The sequence below is a fragment of the Pan paniscus genome, chromosome 7, assembly GCF_029289425.2.
Source record: "Pan paniscus chromosome 7, NHGRI_mPanPan1-v2.0_pri, whole genome shotgun sequence".
NCBI lineage: Eukaryota > Metazoa > Chordata > Mammalia > Primates > Hominidae > Pan > Pan paniscus.
Genome location: NC_073256.2, coordinates 35,512,060 through 35,533,127, shown reverse-complemented (window position 1 = coordinate 35,533,127; position 21,068 = coordinate 35,512,060). Strand labels below are relative to the sequence as shown.

General features: G+C 35.3%; 1 protein-coding gene across 8 annotated transcripts in view; it reads right to left on the bottom strand.

Moving 5' to 3' along the window:
- Nucleotides 1-21,068, bottom strand: part of MICU3 (mitochondrial calcium uptake family member 3) — a 94,651-nt gene that overhangs the window by 49,379 nt on the left and 24,204 nt on the right. For all 8 annotated transcript variants that reach the window (XM_034965684.3, XM_034965688.3, XM_034965685.3 and 5 more), the window contains 2 exons: nucleotides 8,503-8,656; nucleotides 3,018-3,049 (listed from right to left, as the gene is read on the bottom strand). In XM_034965684.3, the coding sequence (XP_034821575.2) occupies nucleotides 3,018-3,049; nucleotides 8,503-8,656 (186 nt within the window). The remainder of the gene's footprint in view (nucleotides 1-3,017; nucleotides 3,050-8,502; nucleotides 8,657-21,068) is intronic.

The window sequence follows — 21,068 nt, the reverse complement described above, 5'->3', positions numbered from 1 at the left end:
GACCTCCTTTACATATATTCAGTGGCCACTGTAGGTATGTTTGTCTATTTTTTTCTTATTAAGCCAATTATCTTTTTTACAAAGATAAAAAAAGGGGTTCTACGTGACTGCAAGACACTTACCCTCTTCTGTTAATATGTTGCATGCATATCCTCCCATCCATCATACATCTTTTAACATTGTTTACACTGTGTTTTGATGCTAAGCTTTCAAATATTTAATTTAGTAAACATTGCCAATAATTTTGAGTTTTGCTTTGTGTCTTATCTAAAAAAAAAAAAACCTCTCATGCCTCTCATTTTTGCTTTTAATCTTAGAGAATTTTTGTCACAAATAAGAACTTAATCCATCTGAAATTAGTTTTTGTATATGGTAGTAAATCTGAGGCCTAATTTGCCCCCTCCATGGAAAAGTTATTATTCAAACATCTATGATTGAGAGGTCAATCTTTCTGCCACTGATTTACAGATCTACCTATATATACCTGGATCTGTTTCTGGATTCTATATTCTATTACCTTGATCTAGTTTTTAAAAATATCTTTGCAATGATGTAATACTACTTTATTTATTATAGCTCTATTTCTAATCTTGATATGTGATAAACCCCATTATTCTCATCTCAATGGATTTTTTTTCCTCTTTCCTTTTCAGAATTGTTCTAAATATTTTGGGGCCCTTACTCATCCAGATTAATTTTAAAAGTTAATTTCGGATCAATTTGGTTGGGATTTTAATTGGAGTTACATTGAATTTATAGATAGATTTGGAGGATCATTATCATAAGGAAATGGCGTATTACCAGTATGAACATGATACAGTTCTCCATTTACTTGTATTTTTAAAAACATAATTTAATAATGTTTTGTACATCTTCTGTTAGGCATTGCTTTTAAGTACCTAATAGTTCTCGTTTCTACTATGAAATGCATTTTATTCAATACTAGTTTCTAATTGCTCTCGCTGGTGTGGAGCATCTTCTTAACTTTGGTTTATTGCTGTTATATCCAGTAGCAATCTTGCTAAACTTTTATTAAATTTAAACAAATCTAAAATTTATGTATTTTTACATTTTTCTTCCAATCACATTCTATTCTATGCCTCTATTCTAATCCTTAGAGCCTCTTCTTTTTTTCATACTACATATTATGGTCTCAATTGTGCCCCTCTCCCCCATTCATATGTTGAAGTCCTAAGCCCCAGTACCTCAGAATCTGACTGTTTTGCAGAGAGGACCTTTCTTTAAAGAGGTAATTAGGTTATTATATAAGGTCATCAGGATGAGCCCTAATCCAATATGACTGACGTCCTTATAAGAAGAGATTAGGACACAGACATGCCCAGAGGAAAGACCATGTGAAGACAGAGGAAGAAGATTGCCACCTAAAAGCTAAGGAGAGAGGCCTCAGAAGAAACTAACCTGTTGACACCTGGATCTCAGACTTCAAGCCCCCAGAACCGTGAGAAAATAAATGTCTGGTGTTAAACCCACTCAATCTGTGATATTTTGTCATAGCAGCCCTAGTATACTATACTAGCCCAGACTTCCAGTAAAATGCTATGGAACAGTTGTGACAGCAGGCATATTTGCACTGTACAGTAGTTCCCCCTTATTTGAGGCTTAGCTTTCTACAGTTTCTGTGACCCTCAGTCAACTGCAGTCCAAAAACATTCAATAGAAAGTTCCAAAAATAAACAATTCCTAAGTTTTAAGTTGCGCACTGTTCTGTGTAGCATGATGAAATCTCACACTGTCCAGCTCTGTCCTATCCAGGATGTGAATCATCCCTTTACCCAGTATATCCACGCTGTATATGCTACCCACCTGTTAGGCACTTAGTAGTTCTCTCGTCTACCAAATTGAAATAACATAGTATATATAGGGTTCAGTACTTTCCAAATTTTCAGCATTCATTACCAGGGGTCTTACAGCATATTACCCACTGATAAACGGGGACTAATATACCTAACTTTAAAGACAATGTCTCTCAAGTTTCACAAATGACCATGACATTTGCTGCAGGCTTTTGGAGGATTCCCTTTAACTAGTTAAGGACGTTCCCTAGATTTCTAATATTCTTTTTAAAAAAAAAAAATCATATCTATAAAAATATAAAAGGAATATATATGCAATTTATAGTTAAGAAATAGTTAACTTAAAAAATAGAAAATTAGCAGTACTTTAAAGCCTCTTTGAGCCCATCACTGATGATATTCCCTGCTATCATCCTGAAGATGAATACTTTCTTGAATTTAATGTTAATTATTCCTTTGTTTTCCCACGTATGAATGTATCCTAAATAATATGATTTTACTTTCTCAGTTTTGGACTTTATACAAATAGAATTATACTTTGTATTTTTGAACTGCTTATTTTCTTTACCATCATGTTTCTGAGACTTATTTAGTTAAAGCACTGTTATAATTCATTTGTTTTCACTATTGTGTAGTATACTATATGAATATATCAACGTTTATTTATGGTATAGTATTGATATATTAAAGTTTTGGGGCCATGATATATAATCTATAAACATTCTTGTGAACCTCTCCTGCATATAAGCAAGAATTTCCCTAGGTATATACACTGGTATATGCTAGATACGAGCGTATTTAGTATAGAAATTACTAGATCACAGAGTCTATTCAAGTTCAACTTTACAAGGTACATGTGCATGCACTACTGCAGAATTTAAATGCAGGCATGCATTTACTAGGTATAGGGTAGGCATATCGCCAATTTTAGTAGATAATGCCAAATTGTTTTCCAAAGTGAGTATACCAACACATGAGATTTACCAGTAATCTACATTTTCACCAACCCTTAGAAACGTCCACCTTTTTATTTTCTGACAATCTGGAGGATAAAAAAAGGAACTCTGATGTGATTTGATTTGCCAAAAAATCATAAAATATATAAAAATACATAATATATTTTATGAAATATATTTTAATTATATATGTATATATGCATGCACATATAAAATTTGTGTATATCTACCAAGAGCTTTAACTCACCTGTTTGGAAAGTGACTTCCAAGTTTTGGCAACTAAAATAAACAAATGTAAGATAATTAGATAATAAATACTTCATGGAATATATATCCATATTTGCTAACCATCTACAACCATAACTCATAACCAAACTTTTATGTCCAAAAGGCAAAGTTTTCTTTTAACCTCAAAATTTGGATCTGTGATATGATCTCATATATGTTATCTATTTGTTTCATATATACTATGCACTGTTCATAGTAAGTATCAGTGATACAGGAAACATTTCTCCACAGCCGTATCATCTTAATTTGGGCTTTCTGGACTAATAAAGTAAGCTAACTTTCTTCATGTGAAACATCTTGTGGGCTTAAAAGCACAAATAATGATACTTATAAAATATTCAAACTAGAATATAAAATAACATTAACATAGATAAACTATAATTTTAAGGTATTACTTGTGATCTTTGCTGTACTAGTGTTCCATGACATAATTCACAGGTCAGGTCTCTCTAGGATGAAGAAGGATTGGGGAAAGAAAAAAAGAAAGGAAAGGGAGGCTAGGCAAAGTGATGGGGAAACTTGTCCTGTTTCATTACTCTTCCCTACAACTATTCAAGAAGCATCACTGGAGTAAGAGTGTTACAGCTGAATAAAATGTCAGGGATCACTTTCTTTTTGTGATTCCTCCTCACACCCCCAAAGATCTCAAACACTGTAAAACTTAAAATGTTGGGACAAATGTATAGTCAGTATTGCTATTTCCTTTGCTCACATTTGAACACTGTAAATATTTAATGCCTGCCTAAGAATTAGCACCAGATTTACATGTGATTAAGCCCTGTAATACAGCTGTATTAGGAAACTGGTTAATATTAATTATTTCAGCTATATTACAATAATGCCAACCAACATCTTTTTCTACCTGGCAATGGGGCTATTTTTGTATAATTAACAATATATCAAATTCAAAATTACAAAAAAAGCAATTTTTGCTGTGTAATTTTTTTCTTTATTAGGCAACAAAACAACTCAATTTAAAAGCAAAAGAGAAGAAATATGTTTCTAATGATAGATTTCTTCTTGATGTAGCAACAACATCCTTCATCTATCCAAGATAGTTGATACAAATGTGTAATCAAGTGATTCAAATCACAGGTCTACAAATTAGAATTTAGCATGTAAACTTAACTATGACACTGGTGCAAAGACACTTCCCTTTGAACAATGAACAGAACAATACAAATAGTATTTATTATTCTGTTGCTCTTAAAATATAGCAGTAAGAAAAGAGGAAAAATAAATGGTAGAAAAGTACATGCACATGCTCTTATGCAATGCTCTGAAGGTATTTATCGAAAGAGGAAGTTAGAGGTACTCTTGAGTTTTGCAGGGTTTATGAGATTTCCATGGTAAATTATTCACAAAAGACATATTCATTCTGTCGGAAATGTCACCATGTTCAATACTATTATCTTTTTAAATAAAGACTAAAGAGCCATTAAGATTGCTCTTCAAAGGATTTTCTGAATTCCTTATTTCATATGAAGTTACTGCATATATAAATATAACTTAGGTGAAGAAGGACTTCAATTCTAGTGGAAATATTATTTCTTAAGCTGTAGGTTGATGTTCATTATATTTTTAATACGTTTTTGTATGTCTGAAAAATTTAATATATTTTTTAAAATCTAAATTAAAATAATTCTTGATGCTATGTTGGAAAATAATTACTGATTTTAGTTCTAGAAAAGAAAGTCACCATTTAGGTTCTATTTAAGTATGCAAAATAAGATTATAATGCAAAATCATAATCAACAATCAGATATCTCAACATTTATTGATCTATAATTTTTAAGCAAATATTTACACAGCATACCATTTTTTCCCTGTTGAATGTCATCATAAAATGATATCAAAAACTTTCAAAAATAATGGCTATGATTTTAAACAGGGAAAAAAATGGTGTGCCATGTAAATATTTGCTTAAAAATTATCACAGCTATGGGCTGGGCGTGGTGGCTTACGCCTGTAATTGCACCCCTTTGGAGGCCGAGGCAGGAGGATCACCTGAGGTCAGGAGTTTGAGACCAGCCTGGCCAATATGGTTAAACCATGGTGAAACTCCAGCTCTGCAAAAATACAAAAATAAGCTGGGCATGACAGCAGCTGCCCGTAATCCCAGCTACTCAGGAGGCTGAGGCAGGAGAATCACTTGAACCCAGGAAGCGGAGGTTGCAGTGAGCTGAGATCACCCCATTGCGGTCCAGCCTAGTTGACAGAGCGAGTCTCCTCTTGGGGAAAAAAAAAAAAAATCATGGCTATGAATTCTGATGACGATGATGATGACATACCAATATTAAATGTTTACTGTGTGCCAGGTACTATACTAACCATAATTCATTCGATCTTCAAGAAAAACTTCATGAGGCTGTTAGTTTTATAAATGAGGAAACAGAAGATTAAATAACCAAGTTTTCAAAGCCAGTAAATGCCAAGGTTTAAACACAAGTCAAATTTCATTACGCTACAGTTTTAACATATCTGATTTAATACTCAGTACATGAAACATTGTTCTATTCTTTTCCTTTTCTAAAACCCCAACTTTCAAAACAGGATTTATGAATATCTTGATCTTTTGTGATTGTTCCTAATTATGTTTGAAAAGTGCTGGTTAGAAATTAACTGAAGTTGTGGTTGTAAAATATCCTGTATAACTTTTCTATAATAGAAACCAGTTTTTTACTCTTAAGTTATGGTTTTAAAATATCTATGAGAAGAATCACAAAAGTTATTTCCAAAAAGCAAAATCAAACAGTGTGCTTCCAGTGAATGTATTCTGAAGAAAAAAATTCTAGAAAATAATGAAGTAAAATTTTTCAAAATATGAAACTGTGGCCAGGCACAGTAGCTCACGCCTGTAATCCCAGCACTTTGGGAGGCTGAGGCAGGTGGACTGCTCGAGCCCAGGAGTTCAAGCCAAGCCTGGGAAACATAGCAAAACCCTCTCTCTACAAAAAAATTTTAAAAATTAGCTGGTGGCATGGTGGCATGTGCCTGTAGTCCCAGCTACTTGGGAGGCTGAGGTGGGAGGATCACTTGAGCCTCGGAGGTTGAGGTTGTAGTGAGTAGTGATCACGTCACTGAACTCCAGCCCGGGGGACAGGGCAAGACCCTGCCTCAAAAAAAAAAAAATATATATATATATATAGAGAGAGAGAGAGAGAGATTATTAACAATCACTTAAAGAATAGCTTTCAAATATGTTTGAAAAAATTATAGAATTTGATATAAAATACCATTTAGCATCTAACAAATTCCTTCCTTCAAGAAATATTTATTGTGTACCTATCATGTGCCAGGTAACCATATTCTACCTTGGAGATGGTTCTGTATCTTACGTCGTCTTATAATATCGTAAGTTTCCTGAGTGCACAGACTTTGTATCCCCCTTAGCACACAGAAAAGAACCTTAATACAGAAGTAGACATATAAATATTCCATACATTTTTATTTAATTGATTTGGTACAACATGGTCTCTATATTTATTAGCAAATTAGTATTAAATCTATACTAACTCACTAATAAAGAATCTACATTGTACCAAATGGATTAAATAAAAAGGATATAACACTTATCACAGCCTTAAAATTCGTAAATAAAAAAAAAAAAAGAACTCTACTTAATTTTTCGCCTTTCCCATCACTATATGGCCCTACATATTCCCAAAGTGGCTACTATGACTATACCATATACTGTCTTGATTTCATGTTTTTGCTTATGTAGTTTACATTTCTTTAAACGCTACTCTCATAGTTTCTTGTTAAAATCTTTTTTTAATTTAAAATCTTGCATAATCAAAAGTGTCTACTTCAAATTCCATTACAGCTACCTTTCAGTTCTTTTCTCTTTTGCAATCAAATATTGTAAGAGAGTCCTTTACACTCATCGTCTTCATTTCTTCATCTGCTACTCACTCCTGCAATTGCCCTAATGACTCCACTGAAACATCATTTTAAGAAACCATCAATAACCTTCATCTTTTTAAATCTAGTGGACATTTTCCTGTTCTCATCTAACTTGAATTCTCAGTAACACTGCACTCAATTGGCAATTCTGGCTATTTTACTTGGCTTCCATGACTACATACCCTTATGATTTTTCTCCTATGTCTCTGGCCACTCCTATGTCCCCTTTTCTCATCCTTTCAAAGCCTTTTGTCCATTCATCTTTTAAAGAGCAGAAATTCCTCAAGGCCTAGTCTTTGGTTATCTATATTCTCATCCTATACAGCTTCCCTAGGCAATTTCATTCATACACATTCTATGAATTAGCAATAATGCAAAGATGAATCCTAAATATATACCTGAATCTCTTCCTTGATATCCAGTGGAAATAATCCAAAGAATCAAAAATTCATTAAAAGTTACTATGTCAAGTAGCCAATTTGTCAAATTATTGAGGATTTATTTTAAGGTTCATTTTTGCCATATTGCTGTCTCTGGAGGAAAAAATGGCTATAATTGTTCTAGTCTAAGTTAAAGTATTTGTGTGACAGTTTAAAGCAGATATGGGTCGAACAAATGATTATTTGTTATACTGATTTTTAGTGAGTGATCTTTCAGTGAAGTGAAATGAATTATTTAAAAAAAAATCCACTGTATCCTTTTATATATCCAAGGTATCTCAAATAGACATGACCAAAATTGAAATTGTGATTTTTCTCCTCAAACCTGGTCCCTACTGCCATCCATCCAGGTAAGCCAGCCAGAAATCCTCGGTTCTCATTACTCTTTTACCACCATCTATAGAGACTTCTGAAGCTGCAACTACCACCAGCCAATTGTGATACAGTATCAAAGGAGAGTACCTACAATAATCTAAAAAGGCAATTAAAATACTCCTTTTTTTACTATCCATGTCTGTGAGGTAGATTTTCTTCATATATTTCATGGAAAACAACATATTATAACAGATCAAATAAAAAAGCACACATGAGAATACAGCTGTCTTCTGTTAAGTTAGATATTAAGAGATTTGCAAGAATGTACATACTTCCGAAAATTTTGAGAACCATTATTCTAACATATGAAAAGGTGAGAGACAATGAAACTATTAATATATTTACACTGCAGGAGCTATGACAAACGCAGAAGAGATACAGGTAGAATTCTTGCCCGGGGCTAACCTCAAAGCCAGTCCTCTGAACTACTCTGTTCAGGTTTGATATAAGAATGAATAGGCAGAATATGAGTCTTTTATAAAGAGTATCAAAAGTAAGATGGTGTTAAGCTGAGAAAGATGGAGCAATTGAAAGTTTCTGAAAAGAGAAGAGATGTGAGTAAGAGTTTGTAAGAAATATCAGTCTGTAACACTGAATAGCACAATATCATGTGAAATACCACATTACTCAGTTCTTCTAAAAAACTTATACTGCTCCATCCATTCACAAGCTAGAGATAAAAAAATTATACAATTACTAAGATAATTTCAAAAGTATACTTACCTTTGGGCTCATCTGTTGTAACAGCCAAAATGAAATCATACGGAGTCATGAATAACTGCCCTTCACATTCTATAGAAGCAAATAAACGAAATCGCCTCTCCCGAGATGTGGCATAAAGGTCTAAGTCTTCAATGTCTGTTCTGCCAACAGCAACCTAAAGTTAAGAAAGCAAATACATTTGGATGATGTGAAGTAATACCTCCCTCTAGAAGATACTTTTAATTATGTTGAAAGTGAATAAACAGAGTAAATGAGGAAGTGTGAAAATATCGTCTTCTGAAAAACATTAATCACTTTATAAATAAATTATTAACATAAATAAAATAAATTAATATTGGAAAGATTCTACAAAAAATATCATTAAGAGCTTAAGGATTTTAAACTGGCACTTTGGAGAAGTGATTTGTGGGTTTTTTTTTGGTTTATTTCTTAAGCTTCAGTCTTAAAGAACATTAAATTATGGAGCCAGTGGTACTTTTAGAAGGAACACCAGCGCTTGCTGAATGCCTACTATGTACTCTTATAGGCTAATGTATTTAATTACAAGTCTATTCACTAACATCCACTAATTTTCTAAAAGAATAAAGTAAAATCCCAATAGGCTACTTATAACTACCACTAAGGAAACCATTTAGTGGTAATATTTAGATTAGAAGTGAAATTGCTAATTCCAGATCACTACAGTATAGTGGCCATCATTGGTCTGAATTTTATGGGTCTCTTTTCCTTCAAGACCTTTCCTTGTAGATAATATTCCATTGTTATTTTCTCTCTGAAGTAACTAGAACAATTTTTTTAATAAAAGGATTTATTTTCCTGATTACAAGAGAAATGCAAAGCTCTTACATGTAATTTAGAAGACAGAATTGTAAAAAATTTGTTAAGTATAATTTTGTTTTCTTTTTGGCAAAAAAGTGGGATTTTACCATACATGCTGTTCAATAACCTGATCTTTTTCACTTATCAATTATCAGGGCCATTTTTCTATGTCACTAAATATTCTAGTAGTTACCGTATAAAATTAGAAGACAGAATCTAAAAATTTATAGATAGAATTGTTTTTGCTTTCTTTTGGCAAAGAAAATGGGATTATACCATATCTATCGTTCAGTAATCTGACCTTTTTACTTAATAAAACTTCGGGGCCATTTTCCTGTGTCACTATTCCTGTACAAGACCATTTTTGTTAACTGTATAATATTCCATAGAAAATGTTTATAGTATAACATAAACAATTCTACTTGGTTATTCATGTTGACTTCTAATCTTTTGCTATTACAAAACAATGGTATAATGACCAACCTTGAAAATATTCAGAAATATCCATAACAGTTCTTCAGGATAAGTTCTTTTTTTTTTTTTTTAGACAGAGTCTCACTCTGTCACCCAGGCTGGAGTACAGTGGCATGATCTCAGCTCACTGCAACCTCCACCTCCCAGGTTCAAGCGACTCTCCTGCCTAGCCTCCCTTAATCCTTAGGAGTGAAACTGATTAGTCAAAGAAGACTTTTTAGTCAAACTGTCTTCATGGAGTTTATAGCAATTTACATGATTATCAGTAACACACAAATTATACTTTCACGTATTTTATAAAATGATTTCATATAAGAAAAAACTGTTTAAATATTTAGTACCTTGAGAAGCCATAACAAAAACAACCCAAAGAAACTTTTGGCAAGAATACTACTTTATTTCTAAGTTACATCTCATTAAATGAAAAGCCAGGCAAATGTTTAATCTTTTCCATCATTCTGAAGACTAAGACTTCTCAAAACATTACAGTAGTAGTCAAATAAAAACTGAAAAAAAGTTTCGCTCCCCACTTCTAACGGCATAAGAAATGGAAGTTGCGGTGTCCGTCTTTAAGGAATGAATATCAATCTATATGGAAAGAGAGAATGCTGGCTGGAGAGACAAAAGGCACAAACAGAGAAACGGAATGGGTTAAATGCAAGCAAATAGAAGAAAGGTGCCATAGGCTGGGCTTAAAAAGAAGGCTTCAGGAAAAATGATAAATTTTAATGTCAAGAAAAGATATGAACATGTGGGGTTTCTACAGCATATTTGAAAGATGGCCATAATCTTCCTGGGCAGAGGATTCATATTCATGGAGAAGTGTAGTAAAAGGATGGTGAGCTAATGATTTCTGAATGCCAGACTAAAGCCCCGGAGTTTAATTTAACAGTAAACAAATGGTCTTAGGAGATTCTTAAGTGGAGCAATGACTCAAAGAAAATGGTGCTTTAGAAACATAAAGCAACCTGGTACCAAAGACAAGTTGGCTCAGTAGTATATTGATAACAGTTGCTCAGGTGTCCACAGGTATTGGAAAATTGTTTTGGCCCTGCCGTGGGTGAGACATGAGATACTGAACCTCTCACTGGTAAAAACGAGCAATCATCTCCCTGAATGGTCCTCGGGGATCAGACTACCATCTTAGTCCCCTTGTATATGCATATCTCGGGGTTTCTTCTTCCTCTCAAGGTGGGAAACCAATCTCATCTGTGACTAGAGTTTACTTTCCTGCTTTTTTCTTGCTAGGCCATTTCCCTGGGCCTAGGTGACATCAATCAACCATGATTTATCACTAGTGAATTTCATGGAGGACCACTCAGCCTGGAGCTCCCACTGTTTCTGCACCATGATCTGAATGAAGCATGCCTCGATCTACCATTCTGCACCCCAAGTTTCTGCCTATAACATCTATATTTGATCTGTGGCTTCTGTCTCTACCTGGTGCTACTACTGCTCCTGATATGCCTGTTTTCTCACCAAACTTTCTTTCCTTAAGCATAGTCTATCAATCCCCCAGCTTACCAAACCCTGTTACCTCCTGAGATGTCTGTTTTCTCATCTCTTGCCACTACTGCTCCTGAGATGCCTGTTTTTTCATCAAACTTTCTTTCCTTAAGCATAGTCTATCAATCCCCCAGCTTACCAAACCCGCCTGACCACTGCAGCTGGGAATGTGATCCACCTTCTTTGAGCTGATGCTGACAATCCCTCCTCCTTTACCTCTACTAACAATCAACTAACAAAGCCTGCAGTCCTCTCTCTAATTTCACACATCAAAACCACTGCCACCACCTTTGTTCAGGGACTCATTACTACTTTCCTACAGTTTTATAGTAATGCCCTGTGATTGTTACCTCTAATCCATCCCATGTTGAAGTGAGAGAAAACATGCAGAACTACAGAAAAGTTTGCATTCTTTAACCACCTAAGCAAGGGTAGGAAAAGAAATCTTACCAAGCAGAGTTGAAGGTTTTCATTAAAACTCCACTTTACGAATCCACTCCTGTTGGCTTAGCAATAATATTAAGTGGGGCTTTTGACAATGGTATTAGGTGCGGGCCCACATTTCTATTTAGCACCACTTTAAAAGAAGGTCAGTAAGGAGTTTGGAAAGGGTTTGTGCCCCAGGCAAAAAAAAAAAAAAAGTTATATCCTAAAAAAAAGAATATGTATAAAAGAGATAACCAGAGGACTGGTGCTTAAAAGGGCTTCCCAGTACCACCAACTGGTTGCTTCCTCCATTGTCTCTGCTCAATTTAGTATAATAAAGCACACAGTCTACTAAAACACATTAATACCACTCAGATGAAAAATGGACTGGTTAAATGTAAGTAATGGCCAGGCGTAATGGCTCATGCCCGTAATCCCAGCACTTTGGGAGGCCGAGGCAGGCGGATCACTTGAGGTCAGGAGTTCGAGACCAGCCTGGCCAACATGGTGAAACCCTGTCTCTACTAAAAATACAAAAATTGGCCAGGTGTGGTGGTGCATGCATGCCTGTAATCCCAGCTACTTGGGAGGTTGAGGCAGGAGAATCACTTGAAATCACTCGAAACCCAGGAGGCGGAGGCTGCAGTACACCAAAATCACACCACTGCACTCCAGCCTGATCGATAGCATGAGACTCTATCTCAAAGAAAAAAAAATAAAAAGTAAACAGTTTCCCCATGATAACCCAGTAAATTGGTCTGATCCCAGAATAGTCTACTTATTATCAACTAGGAGAACTCAGCTCATCTGGATGGAGAATGAGACAGGATGGAGAGTGAAACAGAAACTCAATACTTGGGTTGGTTTTTAAGTTCTCTGTTCTCTTCTACAAACTTATTTGTCTCTTTCTACTCAAATACCATACTGTTTTAATGACTATATCTTTTGAATATGTTTTGACATTAAAACAAGACTGTACCTGTCAATCTTTTTAAAAATATATGTGATGACAGGTAATTTTCTATTCAAGGTAAACTTTGAAATCAGTGTATCAAATTCTGTTGTAAAAATCCTACTAGTATTTTGTTTGAGATGACATTAAATTTTGGGAGAATTGCTAGTCTCACAATATTGATTTTTCCAACCTAGGAACATAGATGTCTATTTAATCAAGTCTTCAACTATGTCTTTTAATAAAGTTTTGTAGTTTTCTTCATATAAAATTTAAATTTTCTTTGGTAGATTCATTCCTAAGCATTTCATAATTTCTGTGTAATTTGAATTGAGAATGGGATCTTTTATTCTATTACACTTTCAGTTGGTTACTTTTTGTTTGGGAAGGCTATTAACTTTAGTGTATTTGCTTCATATCCAACTATCTTATTAAATTCCTTCACTAAACTTTTTTCTCAGATTTGCTAAGTAGGTAATCACAAATTCTTTCAAAATGGTGACAGTTGTAGCTTCTCCTTTTCAGCATTTATATCTCATTTTCGTTGCCTTATTGCTAGAGTGGTAGGTCTATAAAAATGATGTTGAATATTATCAGTAATATTAAGCACTCTTGACTTTTTCTACGTTTTGAAGAGAATGCTTCTAATGAATTGCCAATAAAAGCAATGGCTGCTGTTAGTTTTGATAATTATCTTCTACCTTTTATCAGGAATTGGTATTCACCTGGTCTACTTTGTTCTCTGAAAATGAGTTTAGAGTTAGAATGGTCCTTAGAGATCATTTGGTCCTCTTGTTTCTTCACCTTTTCATCAGAATAGAAACGTAAATACTAGTCCCCAAACAAATATTTAAAATGTGTTGGGTGAGTAGCAGCATAAATAGGAATCCCCAAACAAAAACTCAAACTATATTGGATGAAACTCTATTATTTGCATTCTTTTAAGCTTATATAGTTTCCAAGATGAATATTTAATGTCAACAAATGACAAATGTAAATTCACTGACTCATTCAACAGGTACTTGCTGTGTGCCTATTACATACAAATGAAATATTATAAAATAATTAGTCAATTGGAAGATTACCAACATTAACTAAAACTGTTTTAGGACAAAACAAATAAATAAACTTGGTTTAATCATGTTCTGCCTACATATACCTAACTACTTTCAAACACTTCAAGAATCCATATGCTTATGTCTCTGGAGTTTATCAATAGACAGTTTACTTAGAGAATGATCTAATGGCATAAGATGAATAATTTGTCGTTTGTTACTATGATATAGTTCCGACCAAGCTACACCTCAGAGTGCATAGGAGACTGGCTTGGAGCAGTCCATGAAGTTCTGCTGAGTATACTCGATCTACTGGAACCTCTGAGAAAGAGGCGGCAGCTGGCCAGCAGACCATCAAAGTGTCAAAAGGAACTCAGACCTTTCAGAGATTGAGCTTTGCTTCTGAACTTTCCAAAGTTTAAAAAAACCCCAAAGTCTCTGAAGTTTTAACATCACAATTATAAACATTCAAGAAAAAAAAAAACATCAATAATAAAGGCGGAACATGACATTAAACCAGTTTACTAAACCTCTTGTGAGTCTTGCTTGTTTACAAATGACAATGATCTTGTATCACGTTCATGTTCTGGACCTTTTAAAAAACAAATATAGCCATTTCACTGGAGCACAATGAATCTGTGGTTCTGTGATTAGGGGTATATCCTTATATTACTAGGAATAGGTTTCACTGGCTGAGCTACTTCATTTTAAATACCTTTTTTGCTTACCTAGATCCAATATATCTTTTAAAGGTTAATTTCTAATTTAAAAATCCTACCAAAATCAACCAAAACATCTTTCATTACTATGTATTATTTCAGTAAATGGTACTTTTGGCATCACAAATTGCCAATGCAGTAAAAACTTGTCGCTAAGTATAATATGTCAAAAGTCAATAGGGTACTTTTGGAGGCCGAGGCGGGTGGATCACCTGCGGTCAGGAGTTCGAGACCAGCCTGGCCAACATGGTGAAACCCCATCTCTGCTAAAAATACAGAAAAATTAGCCAGGTGTGGTGGCGAGTGCCTGTAATCTCAGCTACTTGGGGAGCTGAGGCAGGAGAATCACTTGAACCTGAGACGTAGAGGCTGCAGTGATCTGAGAACACACCATTGCACTCCAGCCTGGGCAACAAAAGTGAAACTCTGTCTCAACAACAACAACAACAACAACAGCAACAAGAACAACAACAAAAAACGAAAAAAAGGTCAACAGGGAAAGCTAACCTTAAAGCCAAGAAAACCTGAATTATATTCATTCATGTGTTAAACCATAAATTGCTAAACTGAAAATCATTATCATCAATTCAGTGTTACATACTTTAAAATATGCCTTTCAAAAGTGGTAATGTAGGAGGAGATCATTTGCAAATTGGTAGGGAAGAGACTGAGAGGAGTTATAGAATAAAGCAATTATATAAGAAAAATTCTTAATTTCTATAGATTATAACATATTAATTGTAACAATAATTATAAATTATAGCTATTATCAATGTTAAAAATTCGCTCTAATTAAAAATTCTTAGAGATTAAATATAATTAATACTGTTTGAACCTTGAATTATTGTTTTCATATAAGTTTTGGAACCAATCCTGTTCCAGGTTGGAGGTAACCACATACTCTCAGGCCAGAGATCAGGGTGTCGCCTGTTATGTTCTGGGAACAAGAACTGAGCTCCTGATTTGCTCCCTATCCTTAGAACCAACCCATCCCTGATTTCCCAATGTCTGTACCTGGGTTCCTGTCAACCTGTGCCTGAGACATCTTCCTCCTGCTCCACAGGTTCCCTCTGGAACTGCAGTGCATGCTTACCTACCCACCCCAGTGCTTGGTGTTAGGCTGCTACTTACCAGATCTCCTTAATGCTTCTTTCTAAACTCTGTCTGTTTAGAGTTCTGCTAGTTATCAACACATTCAATGGTTATTTACTGACAGAACTTCATAAAATCAACTAAGCTAATACTAACCAAACTCTAAGCTTAACCTGTTGACAGAAACAAGAATGAGTCTAATTTCCATCTGAGCTTAGGATAAACTCTGGAAACCGTAATGGTCTCTGCCATGGCCAGCTCCGGGAATATTTTAGATCTACTTCAGTTCCCTGCTTAACTTCGCAATTTCTCTGGCGATGACTCCAATACTTTTCCAGCTATTGCCAAGGAAATGAATCCACGATGTTCCATATCAAATGGAATATGTGATTCTTTTACTCAGATTCTCACGAAGGCCACCTTCCAGAAAACTTCTGCTGCCACACCCTCTCTACTGTATAAGCTACTGACTGCTCCACATCGATTCCTAATTAATCACATCCCTTGTGATAGCATACCTTAGACTCTGACCACACAGCTTCCCTGTGAGCCAACACAGTATCTGGATAAATCCTAGCGATTTCCTTTATATATCCCTATTACATCACTTGTACTCCTTTCCTCCAGTCACACCAGGTTGCAATTATCTGTTTATGTGTTTGTCTCTTCCATTCAATCATGAATTCCTTGAGCCATAAGTTCTTGCAAGGAAAAGAAAAACATAAATATCACTTGGAAGAGGTTCAAATGAGTAAGACTGCAGGAGAGCACTACACGGAGGACTGCAGGAGCAGGCAGCAAGTGGAGGGAACAAGAAGCCAGACAGGAAAGGTATGGGAGATGCAGCATATGATTCATTTGGCACAATCCTTAACCAACTTCAAGACCCAGACTATGAACCTCAGCCAGGAATAGAGGAGATTACAAAGAGGTTCAAGCAGCAGGCAAATTGACTGAAGCCCACTATTAAAAGAAGAGTAAGAAGATAAGAGGAGCCTCCATTCAGGAAGAAGAAATGTAGTCCCTGGGGAATTGACATAAGGTCACTGGGATCCTTTAAGTGACCTTCTAAGGTAGGAATCTGAAACAGGGGATTCGGATAGAAGACTGGGGCTAAATCACAGGGATCAATCAGTTACATTAATAATGTCAAGCGGCCAATTAGCTATTAATCTAAAGCTCCTTATATTCTGTGGGTCTTAGTGTGTGTGGTGAGGTTGAACGTACAGGCAGGCAGTTAGGTGAACTTTCATACTGGGAGGACTTAAGAGACATGTCTAGCTGACAGTTAATTCACCTTTATCCAAAAACAATCATCTCCCTTCTCAATGATCAAGACCTTCACCAATTAATCCCTTCTCTACTGTATTAGACAGGGTAGGCTAACTTCCTCAAATGTAATGGCTCCAACACAACACAAGTGTGTGTCTTTCTTTCTCACATAAGAGCCCCAAGAGAACGTACTAGGACAGGGGCTGGGAGTGGGATCAAGGAGCTCTGCTTTATATAGTCATTCAGAGACCCAGGCAGATGATGACTCTGTCATTATCAACGAAGGGAGAGGGAAATAAAGTATGGGAGAAGTTCATGTGAGAAGCTTTTATAGGCCAGGCCTAGAAGTGGTGTAAATCACTTCTGCTCACCTTCAACTGAAGAGAACTTAAGTCACACAACCACACTGAAGTGCAAGGAAGGATGGAAAATGAAGAAGAGCTGGACATCTATACCCTAACTATTATGGAAAAGGAGAAGAAATTGTGCTCAACAGTTTGCAGTCTCTCTGTCATACCAACTTTGGGTGACAACATCAGGGACTCATGGAATATTAAGGACTAAAAAGAAAAACATTAGAGTAAGTTTAAGAAAGATGGAGAGACTCACTTCCAAAACAAACCACATTTGTAAAATTAAAAGCCTCATGGGAGGTAACACTTCTAAATCACCTTCATCATTGTTTCAGGAAACACTAAACTGCTGTGATTCACTTAGGTTGACAGTTCCATACATTTCATCTCCTGCAGACTGTAATCTCTTTCCAAATTCTTAGACATAGCCATGGGCTTGATATTTAATGTTATTTGCACTTGTACTCTGGCTGGCCTTGTTTTCCAAATTTGGCAAAATGCTTCCGTAACTCTGACCTTTTCTCAAAACACTGCAACAGATTAAGAAAACGTTTGGGGCTGGGCACGGTGGCTCATGCTTGTAATCCCAGCACTTTAGGAGGCTGAGGCAGGCGGATCACGGGGTCAGGAGATCGAGACCATCCTGGCCAACATAGTGAAACCCCATCTCTACTAAAAATACAAAAATTAGCCGGGCATGGTGGCGGGCGCCTGTAATCCCAGCTACTCGGGAGGCTGAGGCAGGAGAATCGCTTGGACCTGGGAGGCAGAGGTTGCAGTGAGCTGAGATCGTGCCACTGCACTCCAGCCTGGCGACAGAGCAATACTCTGTCTCAAAAAAAAAAAAAAAGAAAGAAAAAGAAAAAGAAAACATTTGGGTCTGGTCCTCAGTCCTTGAATGTTGAGAGATGTTGAATGTAAACAAATGGTTTTTGCTCTGCCTCCACAAACCTACCCACATTACCTAAGGGAGACTGAACAGTAAGTATTATTAGTATCCTACAGTTTAATTTACAAAAACTGACTGAACTACCTACAGGTCTTCACATTTTGCTCTATAGTTATGCAACTGAATTATTCCTAAACTTGGTGGCAGATTGCTATACTCAAAGTATGTAACAAAAATAACCAAAAATTCTAAATCTAAAATCTAAGTAACAGAAACAAAATATAAAACTCCCCGCAAATACATATATGTATATAAACTTAAGTTTTAAATCCTAACAACTTCATTTCTTTCATTCATATAGTAAAATCCATTCTGAAAATAAAATATCATCAAACTTCAAAATAATGAAATCATGGCATGTATGATTTTGTCAAATATTACCTAGTAAATGTAATAATATTACAATTTCTTGGCTTCATATGGGAATATTCTAACTAGATATGTGAAACTTTTTATAGTGCTATTTTTCACCGAATAGGAAAATATAGACATTGTGAAGTTCAAGGTAAGGTATCATTGCAGTATTTTTAGATGTGGCAAATTTTGCTGAAACGGAATTTTTTTTCTATCAAAAAGACCTTGCAAAGCTCCTGCAGAAAACTGCCCAAGCACAGATCACAGATCTGGCACATGACTTACCTTATTTATAAGTGTGAGGCCACACAGTAGAAACATGAAATCACAGAAATCGAGAGCTAAAAGATAACTGAAATTTGCCATTTCATGTTACTCCTTCTAGGAAATTACACATTACACCTTCTAGGAAATTATTTTATGGGAATTGCCTGACAACCTTTTCACATTTGCTAAAAACGTTTAGGGAATCTTCTTCTTTCTACCTCTAGAAAGCTCTATTTCTTCTGTTTTATTGAGAAATTGTGAGCTATTTATGAGAATTTACGTTGAAATGATAAAAATATACATGATTTCTTCATAAAAATTAAGTAATAATTCTTTTTAGGTAACTTTGTGGATGCTTTAAGTCATGTTGACAGAACTAAGATGAGAAGCTTAAAAAATGACAAAAGTTTCATTTTTAAATTACCTCATCTTTCCCAGAGAAATAAAAATATTGTGTCAATACAATTATCTTCTCTGGAATTTCCAAACTCAGACCTTTGCAACCTTACTTAGATGTTACTTGTTAAGGTAGTGAGGCTAGGGCCTTCAGGCAACAGAGTACATCATTATCCTTCCTATAAAAACAGAAAACAAAGGTTCATTGCCAAGGCACAGGCTCACGTTACTTCAGGTCAGCAATTCAAAAATTTACTCTGTGTTAAGGTCTAGTTTTCCCAGGGAGGCAAGACTAAATGCCAGATAAAGGATTCACTACTTGACAATTAGAGAAACTTATGCCTACCAGCTGATAATACCCTAAAAGAGGCAATTTAAAACAATTATATCAATTATCTAAACTGCATAATACCTTACTCTGCATAATACCTTACCTTTTAGCAACCGTGAAACAGAGAAATGAGAATGAACAATGAAAGAAGAAAAAATTAAAATCATTTGTATTCACCAATATTATTTAGATTACTCATCCTTATTAGTTTCTTTAAAACACATTTGTTTTATTCAAAATTTTAAAGAGTGATTTTAAAATGTATTAATTTCATGTAGGGAATTGAGCACTGGTATTAGGATTTACCCTATGTTGGCAACTGTACCAACATTTTTATAAAACATAAAAAATAATCTTGCAAATTTATATTTCTACACTATATTATCTGGGCAAGAATCTTATGGAGTTGCATGGGATACTATTCAAGTAGCTAAAAAAGATGTTCATGGAAGTATTACATTTGGTTTTCCCAAATGGCTTCAGGCTTATTTAAAGGCATCTTGAAGATAAAAGAGGTAGCATTTTCTTTGCTTGCTGGGTGGTCGAAAGGTTAAACCTCAAATTCCCAGTGTGGGAAAATCCCAAGTACTCTAAGTGAAATGTTTTGATGCTTAGTAAATGTGTCTGTGTGGAAATACACACAACTGAAGACAAGCTAATAGTACTTCCCTGGCTGAGATCAAAGTTTTTAAAAGTTGCTAGATAAAGCAACTGACCATTTATAATTTTTAAGGCCTCTAATTGTACAACGATAGTTACCAGACTATGGGAAGGGTGAGTGGGGGTTGGGGAAATGAAGACAGATTGGTTAATGAGTACAAACACAGTAAGATAGAAGAAATTAAATTCTAGAGTTCAATAGCACAGTAGGGTGACTGTAATTAATAATAAAATTCAAATATTTCAAAATAGCTAGAAGAGAAGATTTGAAATGTTCTTGACACAAAGAAATGATAAATGTTCAAAGGGATGGATAACCTAAATACCTTGATTTGATCATTACATACTGTATGCATGTATCAAAATATCATACATACCCCATAAATACATACAAATATTATGTATCATGTTAAAAAACAAAAAAATATTTAAGTCTCTACTTGTATTATTATAGTAGCTTACATTATAGGGTTCTTTACAAGTTTATAAAGTACTTTCACATACATCATCTCATTATTTGATTGAAAGATGATATAAATGAAAGTCTTTTTCTCTAGAAGCAGTATAGCATAGTGGTTCAGCGTGTAGACCTCCTCTTTTCCTGCCTATTCAGACTTTGGTTCAGCAATACTGCCCTGGCCCTGCCAACCTATTTTTTCCTCTTCCACTGTATACTTCTCCTTCAGCATAACGCACGTTGCTATTCCTCCCACCTTAGAAAGTGCCGTGTCCCTCCTCTCTATTTAGCTACCTTTGCTCTCCTCCCTGCCATTTTTCTCCTTCCCTTTACAGCAAGGCTACTGGAGAGTGTTGTTTACATTTCCTCTCATTCTCTTTTGATCTTACTCCAGCAAGGCTCTCTTCTCTACCATGCCACCAAAACTGCTTGTCAAGGTCATCAATTACCTCCTTGTTGCTAAATCCAAAGGTCACTTCTCAGT